The sequence below is a fragment of the Oncorhynchus tshawytscha genome, linkage group LG09, assembly GCF_018296145.1.
Source record: "Oncorhynchus tshawytscha isolate Ot180627B linkage group LG09, Otsh_v2.0, whole genome shotgun sequence".
In the NCBI taxonomy this organism is placed as follows: Eukaryota; Metazoa; Chordata; class Actinopteri; order Salmoniformes; family Salmonidae; genus Oncorhynchus; species Oncorhynchus tshawytscha.
Window position 1 is genome coordinate 4,107,760 of NC_056437.1, and position 16,497 is coordinate 4,124,256.

The window sequence follows — 16,497 nt, forward strand, 5'->3', positions numbered from 1 at the left end:
CAGGGTATCTGTACCTAATGTTACCCGCCTCTCATCAGGGTATCTGTACCTAATGTTACCCGCCTCTCATCAGGGTATCTGTACCTGATGTTACCCGCCTCTCATCAGGGTATCTGTACCTAATATTACCCACCTCTCATCAGGGTATCTGTACCTAATGTTACCCGCCTCTCATCAGGGTATCTGTACCTAATGTTACCCGCCTCTCATCAGGGTATCTGTACCTAATGTTACCCGCCTCTCATCAGGGTATCTGTACCTAATGTTACCCACCTCTCATCAGGGTATCTGTACCTAATGTTACCCACCTCTCATCAGGGTATCTGTACCTAATGTTACCCGCCTCTCATCAGGGTATCTGTACCTAATGTTACCCGCCTCTCATCAGGGTATCTGTACCTAATATTACCCGCCTCTCATCAGGGTATCTGTACCTAATGTTACCCGCCTCTCATCAGGGTATCTGTACCTAATGTTACCCGCCTCTCATCAGGGTATCTGTACCTAATGTTACCCGCCTCTCATCAGGGTATCTGTACCTAATGTTACCCGCCTCTCATCAGGGTATCTGTACCTAATGTTACCCGCCTCTCATCAGGGTATCTGTACCTAATGTTACCCGCCTCTCATCAGGGTATCTGTACCTAATATTACCCGCCTCTCATCAGGGTATCTGTACCCAATGTTACCCGCCTCTCATCAGGGTATCTGTACCTAATGTTACCCGCCTCTCATCAGGGTATCTGTACCTAATGTTACCCGCCTCTCATCAGGGTATCTGTACCTAATGTTACCCGCCTCTCATCAGGGTATCTGTACCTAATGTTACCCACCTCTCATCAGGGTATCTGTACCTAATGTTACCCGCTCTCATCAGGGTATCTGTACCTAATGTTACCCGCCTCTCATCAGGGTATCTGTACCTAATGTTACCCGCCTCTCATCAGGGTATCTGTACCTAATGTTACCCGCCTCTCATCAGGGTATCTGTACCTAATGTTACCCGCCTCTCATCAGGGTATCTGTACCTAATGTTACCCACCTCTCATCAGGGTATCTGTACCTAATGTTACCCGCCTCTCATCGGGGTATCTGTACCTAATGTTACCCGCCTCTCATCAGGGTATCTGTACCTAATGTTACCCACCTCTCTCTGTTACCTCTCATCAGGGTATCTGTACCTAATGTTACCCGCCTCTCATCAGGGTATCTGTACCTAATGTTACCCACCTCTCTCTGTTACCTCTCATCAGGGTATCTGTACCTAATGTTACCCGCCTCTCATCAGGGTATCTGTACCTGACCATAGAGCCCCCCTCACGACAAGCTGATATAATGTTACCCACCTCTCTCTGTTACCTCTCATCAGGGTATCTGTACCTGACCATAGAGCCCCCCTCACGACAAGCTGATATAATGTTACCCACCTCTCTCTGTTACCTCTCATCAGGGTATCTGTACCTGACCATAGAGTCCCCCCTCATGGCAAGCTGATGTAATGTTACCCACCTCTCTCTGTTACCTCTCATCAGGGTATCTGTACCTAATGTTACCCACCTCTCTCTGTTACCTCTCATCAGGGTATCTGTACCTGACCATAGAGTCCCCCCCCTCACGGCAAGCTGATGTAATGTTACCCATCTCTTGGACAGGGTATCTCTAACTAGCCATAGAGTAAAGTGATATATGATACTATTAACCAGGTTTTTCTACCATGTCTCCAGGTTACCTGTACCTGGCCATAGAGTTCGCCCCTCACGGTAACCTGTTGGACTTCCTGAGGAAGAGCAGAGTGTTGGAGACTGACCCGGCCTTCGCTATCGCCAACAGCACCGCCTCCACCCTCACCTCACAACAGCTGCTGCACTTTGCTGCCGACGTGGCCCGGGGCATGGACTACCTGGCTCAGAAACAGGTCAGTACTGAAGATGTGGCCCGGGGAATGGATTACCTGGCTCAGAAACAGGTCAGTACTGAAGATGTGGACCGGGGCATGGTCTACCTGGCTCAGAAACAGGTCAGTACTGAAGATGTGGACCGGGGCATGGTCTACCTGGCTCAGAAACAGGTCAGTACTGAAGATGTGGACCAAGGCATGGACTACCTGGCTCAGAAACAGGTCAGTACTGAAGATGTGGACCGAGGTATAGACCAAACTGGTCTGTGACCAGGCTAGGTACAGCCCAAACTAATCTGGGACCAGGCTAGGTACAGCCCAAACTGATCTGGGACCAGGCTAGGTACAGCCCAAACTAATCTGGGACCAGGCTAGGTACAGCCCAAACTGACCTGGGACCAGGCTAGGTACAGCCCAAACTGACCTGGGACCAGGCTAGGAACAGCCAAAACTGACCTGGGACCAGGCTAGGAACAGCCAAAACTGATCTGGGACCAGGCTAGGTACAGCCCAAACTAATCTGGGACCAGGCTAGGTACAGCCCAAACTGACCTGGGACCAGGCTAGGAACAGCCAAAACTGACCTGGGACCAGGCTAGGTACAGCCCAAACTGATCTGGGACCAGGCTAGGAACAGCCCAAACTGATCTGGGACCAGGCTCGGTCAGTGCCTTTTTTTATGTTTCAGATCCCAGAGACAAGAGAGTGTGCTTTTAGTCATAAAATCCCATTAACGTTGCACACACTGTAGGATTTATTCTTGTGAGTTGTATATTCTGATCAGATCTCTTGTGATTTCTAGTTCATCCACAGAGACCTGGCAGCCAGGAACATCCTGGTGGGAGACAACTTTGTGGCCAAGATAGCCGACTTTGGTCTGTCCAGAGGTCAGGAGGTCTATGTGAAGAAGACGATGGTAAGAGTCTCTCAACGTAAATCACAAGGTTTTTATACTATGAAATCATATGATCCTCTCAGACCGCTGTGGTCACAAACAGAAGCCTATCTTTCAGTTGGTTTAGTTTATTTAAAAAAAAACAAGCACACATAAAACTTAAAATCCATACATGCACATGAATAAAATCATAGAGGATAAAACACTATACAGTCTGGGACTTATTTCCACTGTTAAATCATGGAGGATAACACACTATACAGTCTGGGACTTATTTCCTTATTGGTCCTCTTGAGACAAGATGGAACACAGTATGGCAGTGAAATAATAAAACAAAAACAGAGAAGAAGAACATCTATCTCATCAAAAACAGAGAAGAAGAACATCTATCTCATCAAAAACAGAGAAGAAGAACATCTATCTCATCAAAACAGAGAAGAAGAACATCTATCTCATCAAAAACAGAGAAGAAGAACATCTATCTCATCAAAAACAGAGAAGAAGAACATCTATCTCATCAAAAACAGAGAAGAAGAACATCCATCTCATCATTCCAGTTACATCATAGGGGTTATTCATAAGGGCACAGAGGACATCAAACATATTTTTACTTTATTAAAATTATTATTATTATTCATTATAATATTATTATTACTTTATTGGTGCTAAAACGTTGTTGACAAAGACATGTTTACTGTGTGTGACTCACAGGGACGGTTACCTGTCAGGTGGATGGCCATAGAATCACTGAACTACAGTGTCTACACCACCAACAGTGATGTGTGAGTACTGCATCTTTCATCTATTTAAAAAAAATGGGAATGGAATGTTCTAGAAGTAAGTGTCCAGACACCTTTTTTTGTGATTTCCCTAGTTTTTGTGAAACTTACCCTAAACAGCAAATCACTTCCTCATACTCGTTGTGTATTATGGGGGGCCCTGAAAAATCATGAACAAAGGCTCCCAAAAAACACCCCCAAAACGTCCTTTTAGAAAGGGAAAAGCTCTCAGAACAGTGATGCAGGTCTTCGTTAAACTGTTTCATACCGAATACGCTAAGCTGTTTCATACCGAATACGCTAAGCTGTTTCATACTGATCTTTATCCGCAACGTTACAGTGGGGCAAAAAAGTATTTAGTCAGCCACCAATTGTGCAAGTTCTCCCACTTAAAAAGATGAGAGGCCTGTAATTTTCATCATAGGTACACTTCAACTATGACAGACAAAATGAGGGAAAAAAATCCAGAAAATCACATTGTAGGATTTTTAATGAATTTATTTGCAAATTATGGTGGAAAATAAGTATTTGGTAATGTACAAACAAGCAAGATTTCTGGCTTTCACAGACCTGTAACTTCTTCTTTAAGAGGCTCCTCTGTCCTCCACTCATTACCTGTATTAATGGCACCTGTTTGAACTTGTTATCAGTATAAAAGACACCTGTCCACAACCTCAAACAGTCACACTCCAAACTCCACTATGGCCAAGACCAAAGAGCTGTCAAAGGACACCAGAAACAAAATTGTAGACCTGCACCAGGCTGGGAAGCCTGAATCTGCAACAGGTAAGCAGCTTGGTTTGAAGAAATCAACTGTGGGAGCAATTATTAGGAAATGGAAGACATACAAGACCACTGATAATCTCCCTCGATCTGGGGCTCCACGCAAGATCTCACCCCGTGGGGTCAAAATGATCACAAGAACGGTGAGCAAAAATCCCAGAACCACACGGGGGGACCTAGTGAATGACCTGCAGAGAGCTGGAACCAAAGTAACAAAGCCTACCATCAATAACACACTACGCCGCTAGGGACTCAAATCCTGCAGTGCCAGACGTGTCCCCCTGCTTAAGCCAGTACATGTCCAGGCCCGTCTGAAGTTTGCTAGAGAGCATTTGGATGATCCAGAAGAAGATTGGGAGAATGTCATATGGTCAGATGAAACCAAAATATAACTTTTTGGTAAAAACTCAACTCGTCGTGTTTGGAGGACAAAGAATGCTGAGTTGCATCCAAAGAACACCATACCTACTGTGAAGCATGGGGGTGGAAACATCATGCTTTGGGGCTGTTTTTCTGCAAAGGGACCAGGACGACTGATCCGTGTAAAGGAAAAAATGAATGGGGCCATGTATCGTGAGATTTTGAGTGAAAACCTCCTTCCATCAGCAAGGGCATTGAAGATGAAACGTGGCTGGGTCTTTCAGCATGACAATGATCCCAAACACACCGCCCGGGCAACGAAGGAGTGGCTTCGTAAGAAGCATTTCAAGGTCCTGGAGTGGCCTAGCCAGTCTCCAGATCTCAACCCCATAGAAAATCTTTGGAGGGAGTTGAAAGTCCGTGTTGCCCAGCAACAGCCCCAAAACATCACTGCTCTAGAGGAGATCTGCATGGAGGAATGGGCCAAAATACCAGCAACAGTGTGTGAAAACCTTGTGAAGACTTACAGAAAACGTTTGACCTCTGTCATTGCCAATAAAGGGTATATAACAAGGTATTGAGATAAACTTTTGTTATTGACCAAATACTTATTTTCCACCATAATTTGCAAATAAATAAATTAAAAATCCTACAATGTGATTTTCTGGATTTTTTTTCTCATTTTGTCTGTCATAGTTTAAGTGTACCTATGATGAAAATTACAGGCCTCTCTCATCTTTTTAAGTGGGAGAACTTGCACAATTGGTGGCTGACTAAATACTTTTTTGCCCCACTGTATATTCCAGTTCTAAAATACTGAAACTATCTAAACACGGGGAGGGACAGCTGCAGAAAGAGCTTTAAAATACATTTACTCTGTATGGTCTGACTGTGTACACAGATTCAATCTCTATCACTTCTCTCTCTTTCTCTCCTCTCTCTCTCTCCTCCCTCTCTCTCTCTTTCTTGTCTCTTCTCTCTCTTTCTTGTCTCTTTTCTCTCTCTCTCTCTCCAGATGGTCTTATGGTGTACTTCTCTGGGAGATCGTCAGTTTAGGTTTGTATTCAGAATAATTAGGTTTGTATCCAGGATAATTAGGTTTGTATCCAGGATAATTAGGTTTGTATCCAGGATAATTAGGTTTGTATCCAGGATAATTAGGTTTGTATCCAGGATAATTAGGTTTGCATCCAGGATATTTAGGTTTGTATCCAGGATAATTAGGTTTGCATCCAGGATAATAATCTACAATATTGACAATGGATTTGAAATGCAGCCTGATACGTCCAGTGTGTGTACATTACTGTGTGTGCGTCTTATCATGTACAGTGTATTTTGTGTTGACCTGGTGTATCAGGAGGTACTCCGTACTGTGGGATGACGTGTGCAGAGCTGTATGAGAAACTGCCTCAGAGCTACCGGCTGGAGAAACCCCTCAACTGTGACGATGAGGTGTAAGTAGTCTGGAGATGGTAGTCTAACCAGGGCTCTGCTGAAGACTCTGACAGTAGACATCAGAGAATATAGAGACATCAGAGAATATAGAGACATCAGAGAATATAGAGACATCAGAGAATATAGAGACACACAGAATATAGAGACATATAGAGACGCGCAGAATATAGAGACATATAGAATATAGAGACACATAGAATATAGAGACATATAGAATATAGAGACACACAGAATATAGAGACACATAGAATATAGAGACACATAGAATATAGAGACACATAGAATATATAGAATATAGAGACATATAGAATATAGAGACATATAGAATATAGAGACATATAGAATATAGAGATATAGAATATAGAGACATATAGAATATAGAGACATATAGAATATAGAGACACATAGAATATAGAGACACATAGAATATAGAGACATATAGAATATAGAGACATATAGAATATAGAGACACATAGAATATAGAGACATATAGAATATAGAGACATATAGAATATAGAGACACATAGAATATAGAGACATATAGAATATAGAGACACGCATGAAGGAAACAAGGAAATGATAAGGGTACAGTTTTAAAAACATAAAAAATAAGTTCAAATCAGATTGAAGGTTATTTGCGGTATGTATTAAATCTGTTTTCCACCCCTCTCCTGTGTTGTTGTCCAGGTATGACCTGATGGGTCAGTGCTGGAGAGAAAAGCCCTACGAGAGACCCTCGTTTCAACAGATACTGGTCTCCCTCAACAGGATGCTGGAGGAGAGGAAGGTAAAACACACTTTATTTTTTACTCATTCATCTACTCCGTCATTGGTAATAAAAAAAAACCCACATAGAACATTCAGCAGTAGGAAGTTCCAGTAGGAAGTCGGAAGTTCCAGTAGGAAGTCGGAAGTTCCAGTAGAAAGTAGGAAGTTCCAGTAGGAAGTAGGAAGTTCCAGTAGGAAGTTCCAGTAGGAAGTTCCAGTAGGAAGTAGGAAGTTCCAGTAGGAAGTTCCAGTAGGAAGTAGGAGGTTACAGTAGAAAGTAGGAAGTTCCAGTAGGAAGTAGGAAGTTCCAGTAGGAAGTTCCAGTAGGAAGTTCCAGTAGGAAGTAGGAAGTTCCAGTAGGAAGTTCCAGTAGGAAGTAGGAGGTTACAGTAGGAAGTAGGATGTTCCAGTAGGAAGTAGGAAGTTCCAGTAGGAGGTTACAGTAGGGAGTAGGAAGTTCCAGTAGGAAGTTCCAGTAGGAAGTAGGAAGTTCCAGTAGGAGGTTACAGTAGGAAGTAGGAAGTTCCAGTAGGGGGTAGGAAGTTCCAGTAGGAAGTAGGAAGTTCCAGTAGGAAGTTCGAGTAGGAAGTTCCAGTAGGAAGTAGGAAGTTCCAGTAGGAAGTTCCAGTAGGAAGTAGGAGGTTACAGTAGGAAGTAGGAAGTTCCAGTAGGAAGTAGGAAGTTCCAGTAGGAGGTTACAGTAGGAAGTAGGAAGTTCCAGTAGGAAGTTCCAGTAGGAAGTTCCACTAGGAGGTTACAGTAGGAAGTAGGAAGTTCCAGTAGGAAGTTCCAGTAGGAAGTAGTAGCCACAACGTAGGTACAGGGCATTGACAGTAGCCCATCGCAAGCTTTCTCTATCAGTTAATTAAGTACAGAACCCCATTTCTCTTCCTGTTGTTTCTAGACATATGTCAACACCACCCTGTATGAGAAGTTCACCTATGCCGGTATCGACTGCTCCGCAGAAGAAGCTGGATGATCTTGTGCTAAACCTAAAAACTACAGTGCAAGTATTCCACTACCACTGCGTTGTACGGAGAATTATAAAGTTACATGGTTTAAGAAATCCTCTTACAAGGGATTCACAGACTAGTATTTTGCACATATTGTGTATTCCAAGTTATGTGCTAACTTTTGTCCAATCATAAACTGACTTTCAAAACGCTAATCCTTGATGTTAAGTTGTTGTTGTTGTTGATGATTCTTCTGTTTTGATGAACCGTCCACCCTATTCCCCCATACTGTATAGTGCACTACCTAGGGGCCCTGGTCAAAAGTAGTGCACTGGAAAGGGAATAGTGCCATTTGGGACACAGGCTATGATAGTCGCTGGCTGACCGATAACAACAGTGTAACGGTTGACCTTACAGATGTAGGATCTTAATTTGAGCCAGTTTTCTACAGCAGGAAAATAATCCTGCAGCAACAGGAAATGTTAATTATTACGTGGGTTATAATACATTTTTCATTAGGTGCAAATCAAGTCTGACATTTTAAAGTGGAAATTACAAAATGTAGAAGCCTTTTTAAACCTTGAATAATACACTACAATTTTGCATTTTCAGCTGTGTAGGAAAATTCCCAACAACAAAAAAAGTGATCAAATGAAGAACCTACATCTGTATAGTGTAGCATACATGGCAGCCTGCTGTAATATCAGATGTAAATGTCTTTAAGAAACCATTACTTAGGGGGGGAAAAAATGGTATCCTTAAAATTAATAAAACATTTTGTGATTAAAATCGTATCTGTGATGTATGACTTGTGTGATACTTTAAAAAAAAAATGTACAAAGAGATGACTGCAACAAAGCATACCACCTAATAATCAAGCAGTACACTATGATTTCATGACACAAGTCAGTAATACTGGAGTTATTCTGCCCTTATTTATATCCAGATAGTTCAGGATAGGTCAGTGGTCCTGGGTTGAGTGTCCAGTAGAAATCCAGTCTATATCTGGCTGTTACCGCCACTGTCTCCTCGCAGGGTCTTCTGTCTGCTACAGGTCTGTTCCTAGTCTCTGGGTCACTCTATGGTCTGGATCCACAGGTCTGTTCCTAGTCTCTGGGTCACTCTGTGGTCCGGCTCCACAAGGATGTCTCTGGTCCACAGGGCTGTAATCTAGTCCACAGGGCTGTATCTAGTCCACAGGGCTGTCTCTGGTCCACAGGGCTGTCTCTGGTCCACAGGGCTGTATCTAGTCCACAGGGCTGTATCTAGTCCACAGGGCTGTCTCTGGTCCACAGGGCTGTCTCTGGTCCACAGGGCTGTCTCTGGTCCACAGGGCTGTCTCTGGTCCACAGGGCTGTCTCTGGTCCACAGGACTGTCTCTGGTCCACAGGACTGTCTCTGGTCCACAGGGCTGTACCTAGTCTCTGGTCCACAGGGCTGTCCCTAGTCTCTGGTCCACAAGGCTGTCCCTAGTCTCTGGTCCACAGGGCTGTCCCTAGTCTTTGGTCCACAGGGCTGTCACTAGTCTCTGGTCCACTCTATGGTCCGGCTCCACAGGGCTGTCTCTGGTCCACAGGGCTGTCTCTGGTCCAAAGGACTGTCTCTGGTCCACAGGGCTGTCCCTCACAGATCTCCCTCTGAGCAGAGATAATACACACCTCATATACCCTGAACGATGCGAAAGCTGCCGCCACGATACACGATCCTCCCAGGATATACCACCAGCTGAAGAGGCCGTAGGACACGCCCTTCACGATGCAGTACAGGCCGAAACACACCAGGAAGATCATCGACACGATCTGAACACACACCGGCGGGCTGCTGGCCTCCTCACCCATGGAGGAAAAGTCTAGGCTGTACCACCGACTGGTAGGTCTGAGCTGCAAGAGATGGTGTCTCTCATGGGACAAAGGGGGCGCAAGTTTTGGCCCAAAGACAAGACTCGTTGGAAGACGATTGTCGCACCGTTAGCTACGAAGAATAAGTCAATTATGTACCAACCGACATGTCAGCATTAAACCTCCTCTTCGGTTAGACAGACTCAGACAGAGACACACAGTCACTTAGCTCCACTGAGGTGAGAGGTACTGTAGTGGTGGGCTGTGAGTGCCTGGTCAGCTTTATATATTAGCCTACTGTTGTACATGGATCTGATTGATTAGACGAAACAACTCTCTTTTTAATTAGCTGTGGTGAGGATCAACCTTGACTTTAATCCATGTTGAGAACCTCTGAGGTGAAGTTAAAAAATACACACTGGTGGATTAAAACACTGTGAGTGGCTGTCCATGGAGAGAACTCTTCCTACAGTGAGGTGTTAGCATGTTAGCCTCTGTGCTATTTATCACCTGTCTAATCACAGTGAGGGTGTTAGCATGTTAGCCTCTGTGCTATTTATCACCTGTCTAATCACAGTGAGGGTTAGCATGTTAGCCTCTGTGGTATTTATCACCCGTCTAATCACAGTGAGGGTGTTAGCATGTTAGCCTCTGTGCTATTTATCACCTGTCTAATCACAGTGAGGGTTAGCATGTTAGCCTCTGTGCTATCTATTATCAATCTAATCACAGTGAGGGTGTTAGCATGTTAGCCTCTGTGGTATTTATCATCCGTCTAATCACAGTGAGGGTGTTAGCATGTTAGCCTCTGTGGTATTTTTCACCCGTCTAATCAGTGAGGGTGTTAGCATGTTAGCCTCTGTGCTATTTATCACCTGTCTAATCACAGTGAGGGTTAGCATGTTAGCCTCTGTGCTATCTATTATCAATCTAATCCCAGTGAGGGTGTTAGCATGTTAGCCTCTGTGCTATTTATCACCTGTCTAATCACAGTGAGGGTTAGCATGTTAGCCTCTGTGCTATCTATTATCAATCTAATCACAGTGAGGGTGTTAGCATGTTAGCCTCTGTGCTATCTATTATCAATCTAATCACAGTGAGGGTGTTAGCATGTTAGCCTCTGTGCTATTTATCACCTGTCTAATCACAGTGAGGGTTAGCATGTTAGCCTCTGTGCTATCTATTATCAATCTAATCACAGTGAGGGTGTTAGCATGTTAGCCTCTGTGGTATTTATCACCCGTCTAATCACAGTGAGGGTGTTAGCATGTTAGCCTCTGTGGTATTTATCACCCATCTAATCACAGTGAGGGTTAGCATGTTAGCCTCTGTGCTATCTATTATCAATCTAATCACAGTGAGGGTGTTAGCATGTTAGCCTCTGTGGTATTTATCACCCGTCTAATCACAGTGAGGGTGTTAGCATGTTAGCCTCTGTGCTATTTATCACCTGTCTAATCACAGTGAGGTGTTAGCATGTTAGCCTCTGTGCTATCAATAATCCATCTAATCACAGATAGTGTATAAGTAAACTAAGCTAAACTAATGAGCTCAGAATAAGAGATTGAACCGCTGTGTTTTTCTCAACAACAGATGAGCCCATTCTGTATCGCAAACAACACCAGTAGGCATGTACTGTATAAAATCACCTTGTGAAAAGATATAAACCTTTTTTCTGGAAGGAATCAAAATACTCAAAACTTTATTGTTTCTGGTGTAGTAATGTTTACATGGAATCATGAACAGTTAAACTAAATGTTAAAAAGATTTGTAAATAAGTGTCAGTGTCTAGTTGACAATAATAATCATCGCTTTGTAGGTCAGACACTTTGTGTTGGTTATTGTAAACTGAACGGTCAAGTTACAGACTGATGATTGGATAACAAACTTGATTTTAGTGTTGCTAAATTATCATAAATACATATTCACTAGGCTAAGGACGCCAGCACAACAAGTTCATTTACATAGAAAGAAGTCCTCATGGTGAAGTAATGAAAAACAGGATCATGATGGATGAACACCTGAAAGGACCAATGAAACTACAAAAAAAAAAAACCTGGCAATATCACATTTACAGTATTCAGACCCTTTACTTAGTACTTTGTTGAAGCACCTTTGGCCGTGAAGACATCCTCGAGTCTTCTTGGGTTTGACGCTACAAGCTTGGCACACCTGTATTTGGGGAGTTTCTCCCATTCTTCTCTGCAGATCCTCTCAAGATCTGTCAGGTTGTAATGGGAGCTATTTTCTGGTCTCTCCAGAGATGTTCGATCGGGTTCAAGTCCGGGCTCTGCCTGGGCCACTCAAGGACATTCAGAGACTTGTCCCGAAGCCACTCCTGTGGTGTCTTGGTTGTGTGCTTAGGGTCGTTGTTCTGTTGGAAGGTGAACCTTCACCCCAGTTAGAGGTCCTGAGCACTCTGGAGCAGGTTTTCATCAAGAATCTCTCTGTACTTTGTTCTGTTCATCTTTCCCTCGATCCTGACTAGTCTCCCTGTCTCTGCCACTGAAAAACATCCCCACAGCATGATGCTGCCACCACCATGCTTCACCGTAGGGAGGGTGCCAGGTTTCCTCCAGAGAATCTTGTTTCTCATGGTCTGAGAGTCTTTAGGTGCCTTTTGCAAACTCCAACTGTGCTGTCATGTGCCTTTTACTGAGGAGTGGCTTCTGTCTGGCCGCTCTACCATAAAGGCCTGATTGGTGGAATGCTGCAGAGATGGTTGTCCTTCTGGAAGGTTCTCCCATCTCCACAGAGGAACTCTGGAGCACTGTCACAGTGACCATTGGGTTCTTGGTCACCTCCCTGACCAAGGCCCTTCATCCCTGATTGCTCAATTTTCCTGGGAGGCCAGCTCTAGGAAGAGTCTTGGTGGTTCCAAACTTTTTCCATTTTAGAATGATGGAGGCCACTGTTTTCTTGGGGATCTTTAAAGCTACAGAAAATATTTGGTACCCTTCCCCAGATCTGTGCCTCGACACAATCCGGTATCGGAGCTCTACGGACAATGCCTTCGACCTCATGGTTTGGTTTTGCTCTGACAACTGTGGGACCTTATATAGACAGGTGTGTGCCTTTCCAAATCATGTCCAATCAATGTAATTTACCACAGGTGGACTCCAATCAAGTTGTAGAAACATCTCAAGGATGATCAATGGAAACAGGATGCACCTGAGCTCAATTTCAAGTGTCATAGCAAAGGGTCTGAATACTTATGTAAATAAGGTATTTCTGTTTTTAATTTGTCATTATGGGGTATTGTGATGTCATTATGGGGTATTGTGATGTCATTCTGGGGTATTGTGATGTCATTATGGGGTATTGTGATGTCATTCTGGGGTATTGTGATGTCATTCTGGGGTATTGTGATGTCATTATGGGGTATTGTGACGTCATTATGGGGTATTGTGATGTCATTCTGGGGTATTGTGATGTCATTATGGGGTATTGTGATGTAGATTGATGAGGAAAAGATGTATGTAATCCGTTTTAGAAGAAGGCTGTAACGTAACAACATGTAGAAAAAGTCAAGGGGTCTGAATACTTTCCAAATGAACTATATAGTGCACTGCCTTTGCCCATAGGCCAAAGGGTCCCATAGGGTCCTGGTCAACCGTAGTGCACTGCCTTTGCCCATAGGCCAAAGGGTCCCATAGGGTCCTGGTCAACCGTAGTGCACTGCCTTTGCCCATAGGCCAAAGGGTCCCATAGGGTCCTGGTCAACCGTAGTGCACTGCCTTTGCCCATAGGGCAAAGGGTCCCATAGGGTCCTGGTCAACCGTAGTGCACTGCCTTTAGCCCATAGGGCCCCATAGGGTCCCATAGAGCCCTGGTCAACAGTGGTGCACTATATAAGGAATAGGATTCCATTCTTACGTTTTGATTTGACAGTCAGCCAGCCAGCTTGCCAGTCAATCAGTCAGTCATCCAGCTGGCCAGTGAAACAGTCAGCTAGCCAGCTGGCCAGTCAATCAGTCAGCCAGCCAGCTGGCCAGTGAATCAGTTAGCCTGCCTGCCAGTAAGTCAGTCAGTAAGTAAGTGGTCCTAGTAGTCATACTCTCATATTGAACATAATCAACTCATGCAAACATGAGTTAATCAGCTCCTCCTCTGTGATCTGGTGTTATAGAGAGAATGATTTAACATGGCAAACTACAGCAGAGTCTAGTAGTCTCTGCTACAGTGTTGATCGTACAAATAGTAGAGTCTGTCCTCGCTACATCCAGCCAGGCAGGCGTATCTGCAGATAACAGGTTCTTCAACGGCTACCAGACGCACGGTGATGATGTCATCCAAGCTTCAGAGGCATCTCTGCTGCTCACTGGACCCGTCCCACAGCGTATCCACGGTAACCTCCTGCCAGGCCATCGGCAGCTCCAGTGGTTCTGCTAGAACACCTCAGTGACACATCCCAGACGTCATATCTTTCTGGAAGAGATAAATAAGTGACTAGAGAGTGAGAGGATGAAACTGATTCAACATTCAATTCATTTGTTTACAACAACACTTGTGACTGTGCTCCATCCACTCCATATGTCATGACAACTGTTCGGTCAAGACAGGTGTAAATCCCTGTATCAGCGGAGAATGAGTTTGGCAACAGCGACAGGCTGGCAAACTGAGCTGAGCTCCACCTTGGTGAGAGGGCCATCACTACGCTCAAGGTCAACGTACTAACACGCCTGGCCTGATGGCCTGCTAATACACACTGGCTGTCAGCCTATTAGGCTCAAGGTCAACGTACTAACACACCTAGCCTGATGGCCTGCTAATACACACTGGCTGTCAGAGAACTCACAGCCAGGTTGCTAGGCAACAGCCTTCCTTCCAGGGGCCAGTAGAAGGGTAGCACCAAAACCTACAGTCATCCTGGTCCTTATTTCTGCCTCATGTGTGCAGCTGTATTTGTTTATTTTCTGTTGCCTAGGAGATCTATACTACACAAGAGCTGGCCTGAAAGAACACATATATTCCTGCAGGCCATTCCCCCATATTCCCCCATTCCCCATATTCCCCCATTCCCCCATAATCCCCCATCACTCCTCTTGTCCTAATCTTTCTCCTGAGCCACCATAAGGCCAAATGAGAAGGACTCACAGGAGCTGGCAGAAGACATCTGTCTGTCCCTGCCGTGTACTGGAGACCAGAACCAGACTGATCCCATCTCCCTGCCGTGTACTGAAGACCAGAACCAGACTGCTCCCATCTCCCTGTCGTGTACTGGAGACCAGAACCAGACTGATCCCATCTCCCTGCCGTGTACTGGAGACCAGAACCAGACCGATCCCATCTCCCTGCCGTGTACTGGAGACCAGAACCAGACTGATCCCATCTCCCTGCCGTGTACTGGAGACCAGAACCAGACTGATCCCATCTCCCTGCCGTGTACTGGAGACCAGAACCAGACTGATCCCATCTCCCTGCCGTGTACTGGAGACCAGAACCAGACTGATCCCATCTCCCTGCCGTGTACTGGAGACCAGAACCAGACTGATCCCATCTCCCTGCCGTGTACTGGAGACCAGAACCAGACTGATCCCATCTCCCTGCCGTGTACTGGCGACCAGAACCAGACTGATCCCATCTCCCTGCCGTGTACTGGCGACCAGAACCAGACTGATCCCATCTCCCTGCCGTGTACTGGAGACCAGAACCAGACTGATCCCATCTCCCTGCCGTGTACTGGAGACCAGAACCAGACTGATCCCATCTCCCTGCCGTGTACTGGAGACCAGAACCAGACTGATCTCATCTCCCTGCCGTGTACTGGAGACCAGAACCAGGCTGATCCCATCTCCCTGCCGTGTACTGAAGACCAGAACCAGACTGATCCCATCTCCCTGTCGTGTACTGGAGACCAGAACCAGACTGATCCCATCTCCCTGTCATGTACTGGAGACCAGAACCAGACTGATCCCATCTCCCCGCCGTGTACTGGCGACCAGAACCAGACTGATCCCATCTCCCTGTTCCACTGTACAGAGGCTGATAGAGGAAGTAGACAAGAGGAGAAAATGGAATACAATGAAAACTTACAACTAATCTAGAATGTTTTCTTATGGAACACTGACTAGGCAACAGCACATTTTAAAGAAAACATAGAACATCTATTCTAATGCTGCTTTACATCAGTCCAGTCATCCTCTAGGTGGCACCAGTCCATTCAGCCTCTAGGTGGTACCAGTCCATTTAGCCTCTAGGTGACACCGGTCCATTCAGCCTCTAGGTGGCACCAGTCCATTCAGCCTCTAGGTGACACCAGTCCATTCAGCCTCTAGGTGACACCAGTCCATTCAGCCTCTAGGTGACACCAGTCCATTCAGCCTCTAGGTGACACCAGTCCAGTCGGCCTCTAGATGACACCAGTCCAGTCAGCCTTTAGGTGACAGTCGAGTCGGCCTCGAGGTGACACCAGTCGAGTCGGCCTCTAGATGGCACCAGTCCAGTCAGCCTCTAGATGACACCAGTCCAGTCGGTCTCTAGATGACACCAGTCCAGTCAGACTCTATAATAAAGAACTACCGGGTGACCAGAGCCTTAATAAACCCCTAGCACCTAGCCCCTAGCCTCCTGTATATCTGAGAGGATTGCATTATTACTCACCAGCCTTGGTCTAAAGCACTATATAATAGGGAATAGGGTTTTATATGTCTCTGGTCTAAAGCACTATATAGGGAATAGGGTTCCATAGGGCTCTGGTCTAAAGCACTATATAATAGGGAATAGGGTTCTATATGTCTCTGGTCTAAAGCACTATATAGGGAATAGG

At 45.1% G+C, this 16,497-nt stretch overlaps 2 protein-coding genes across 5 annotated transcripts in view; one reads left to right on the plus strand and one right to left on the minus strand.

The window, feature by feature from the left end:
• Window positions 1-8,695, plus strand: part of tek (TEK tyrosine kinase, endothelial) — a 70,785-nt gene extending 62,090 nt beyond the window's left edge. Inside the window, exons 20-26 of the mRNA XM_042326395.1 lie at window positions 1,725-1,915; window positions 2,700-2,813; window positions 3,504-3,574; window positions 5,730-5,770; window positions 6,072-6,168; window positions 6,857-6,956; window positions 7,842-8,695. Of these exons, the coding sequence (XP_042182329.1) occupies window positions 1,725-1,915; window positions 2,700-2,813; window positions 3,504-3,574; window positions 5,730-5,770; window positions 6,072-6,168; window positions 6,857-6,956; window positions 7,842-7,916 (689 nt within the window). The 3' untranslated portion in view covers window positions 7,917-8,695. The remainder of the gene's footprint in view (window positions 1-1,724; window positions 1,916-2,699; window positions 2,814-3,503; window positions 3,575-5,729; window positions 5,771-6,071; window positions 6,169-6,856; window positions 6,957-7,841) is intronic.
• Window positions 8,696-13,177: 4,482 nt separating this feature from the next.
• LOC112259476 (MOB kinase activator 3B-like) overlaps window positions 13,178-16,497 on the minus strand; it is a 54,510-nt gene continuing 51,190 nt past the window's right edge. For 2 of the 4 annotated variants that reach the window (XM_042326399.1, XM_042326396.1), the window contains exon 4: window positions 13,180-14,156. In XM_042326399.1, the coding sequence (XP_042182333.1) occupies window positions 14,127-14,156 (30 nt within the window). In that variant the 3' untranslated portion in view covers window positions 13,180-14,126. Of the gene's footprint in view, window positions 14,157-16,497 lie in introns of all 4 variants that reach the window. The other 2 variants (XM_042326397.1, XM_042326400.1) reach the window with 2 other exon arrangements.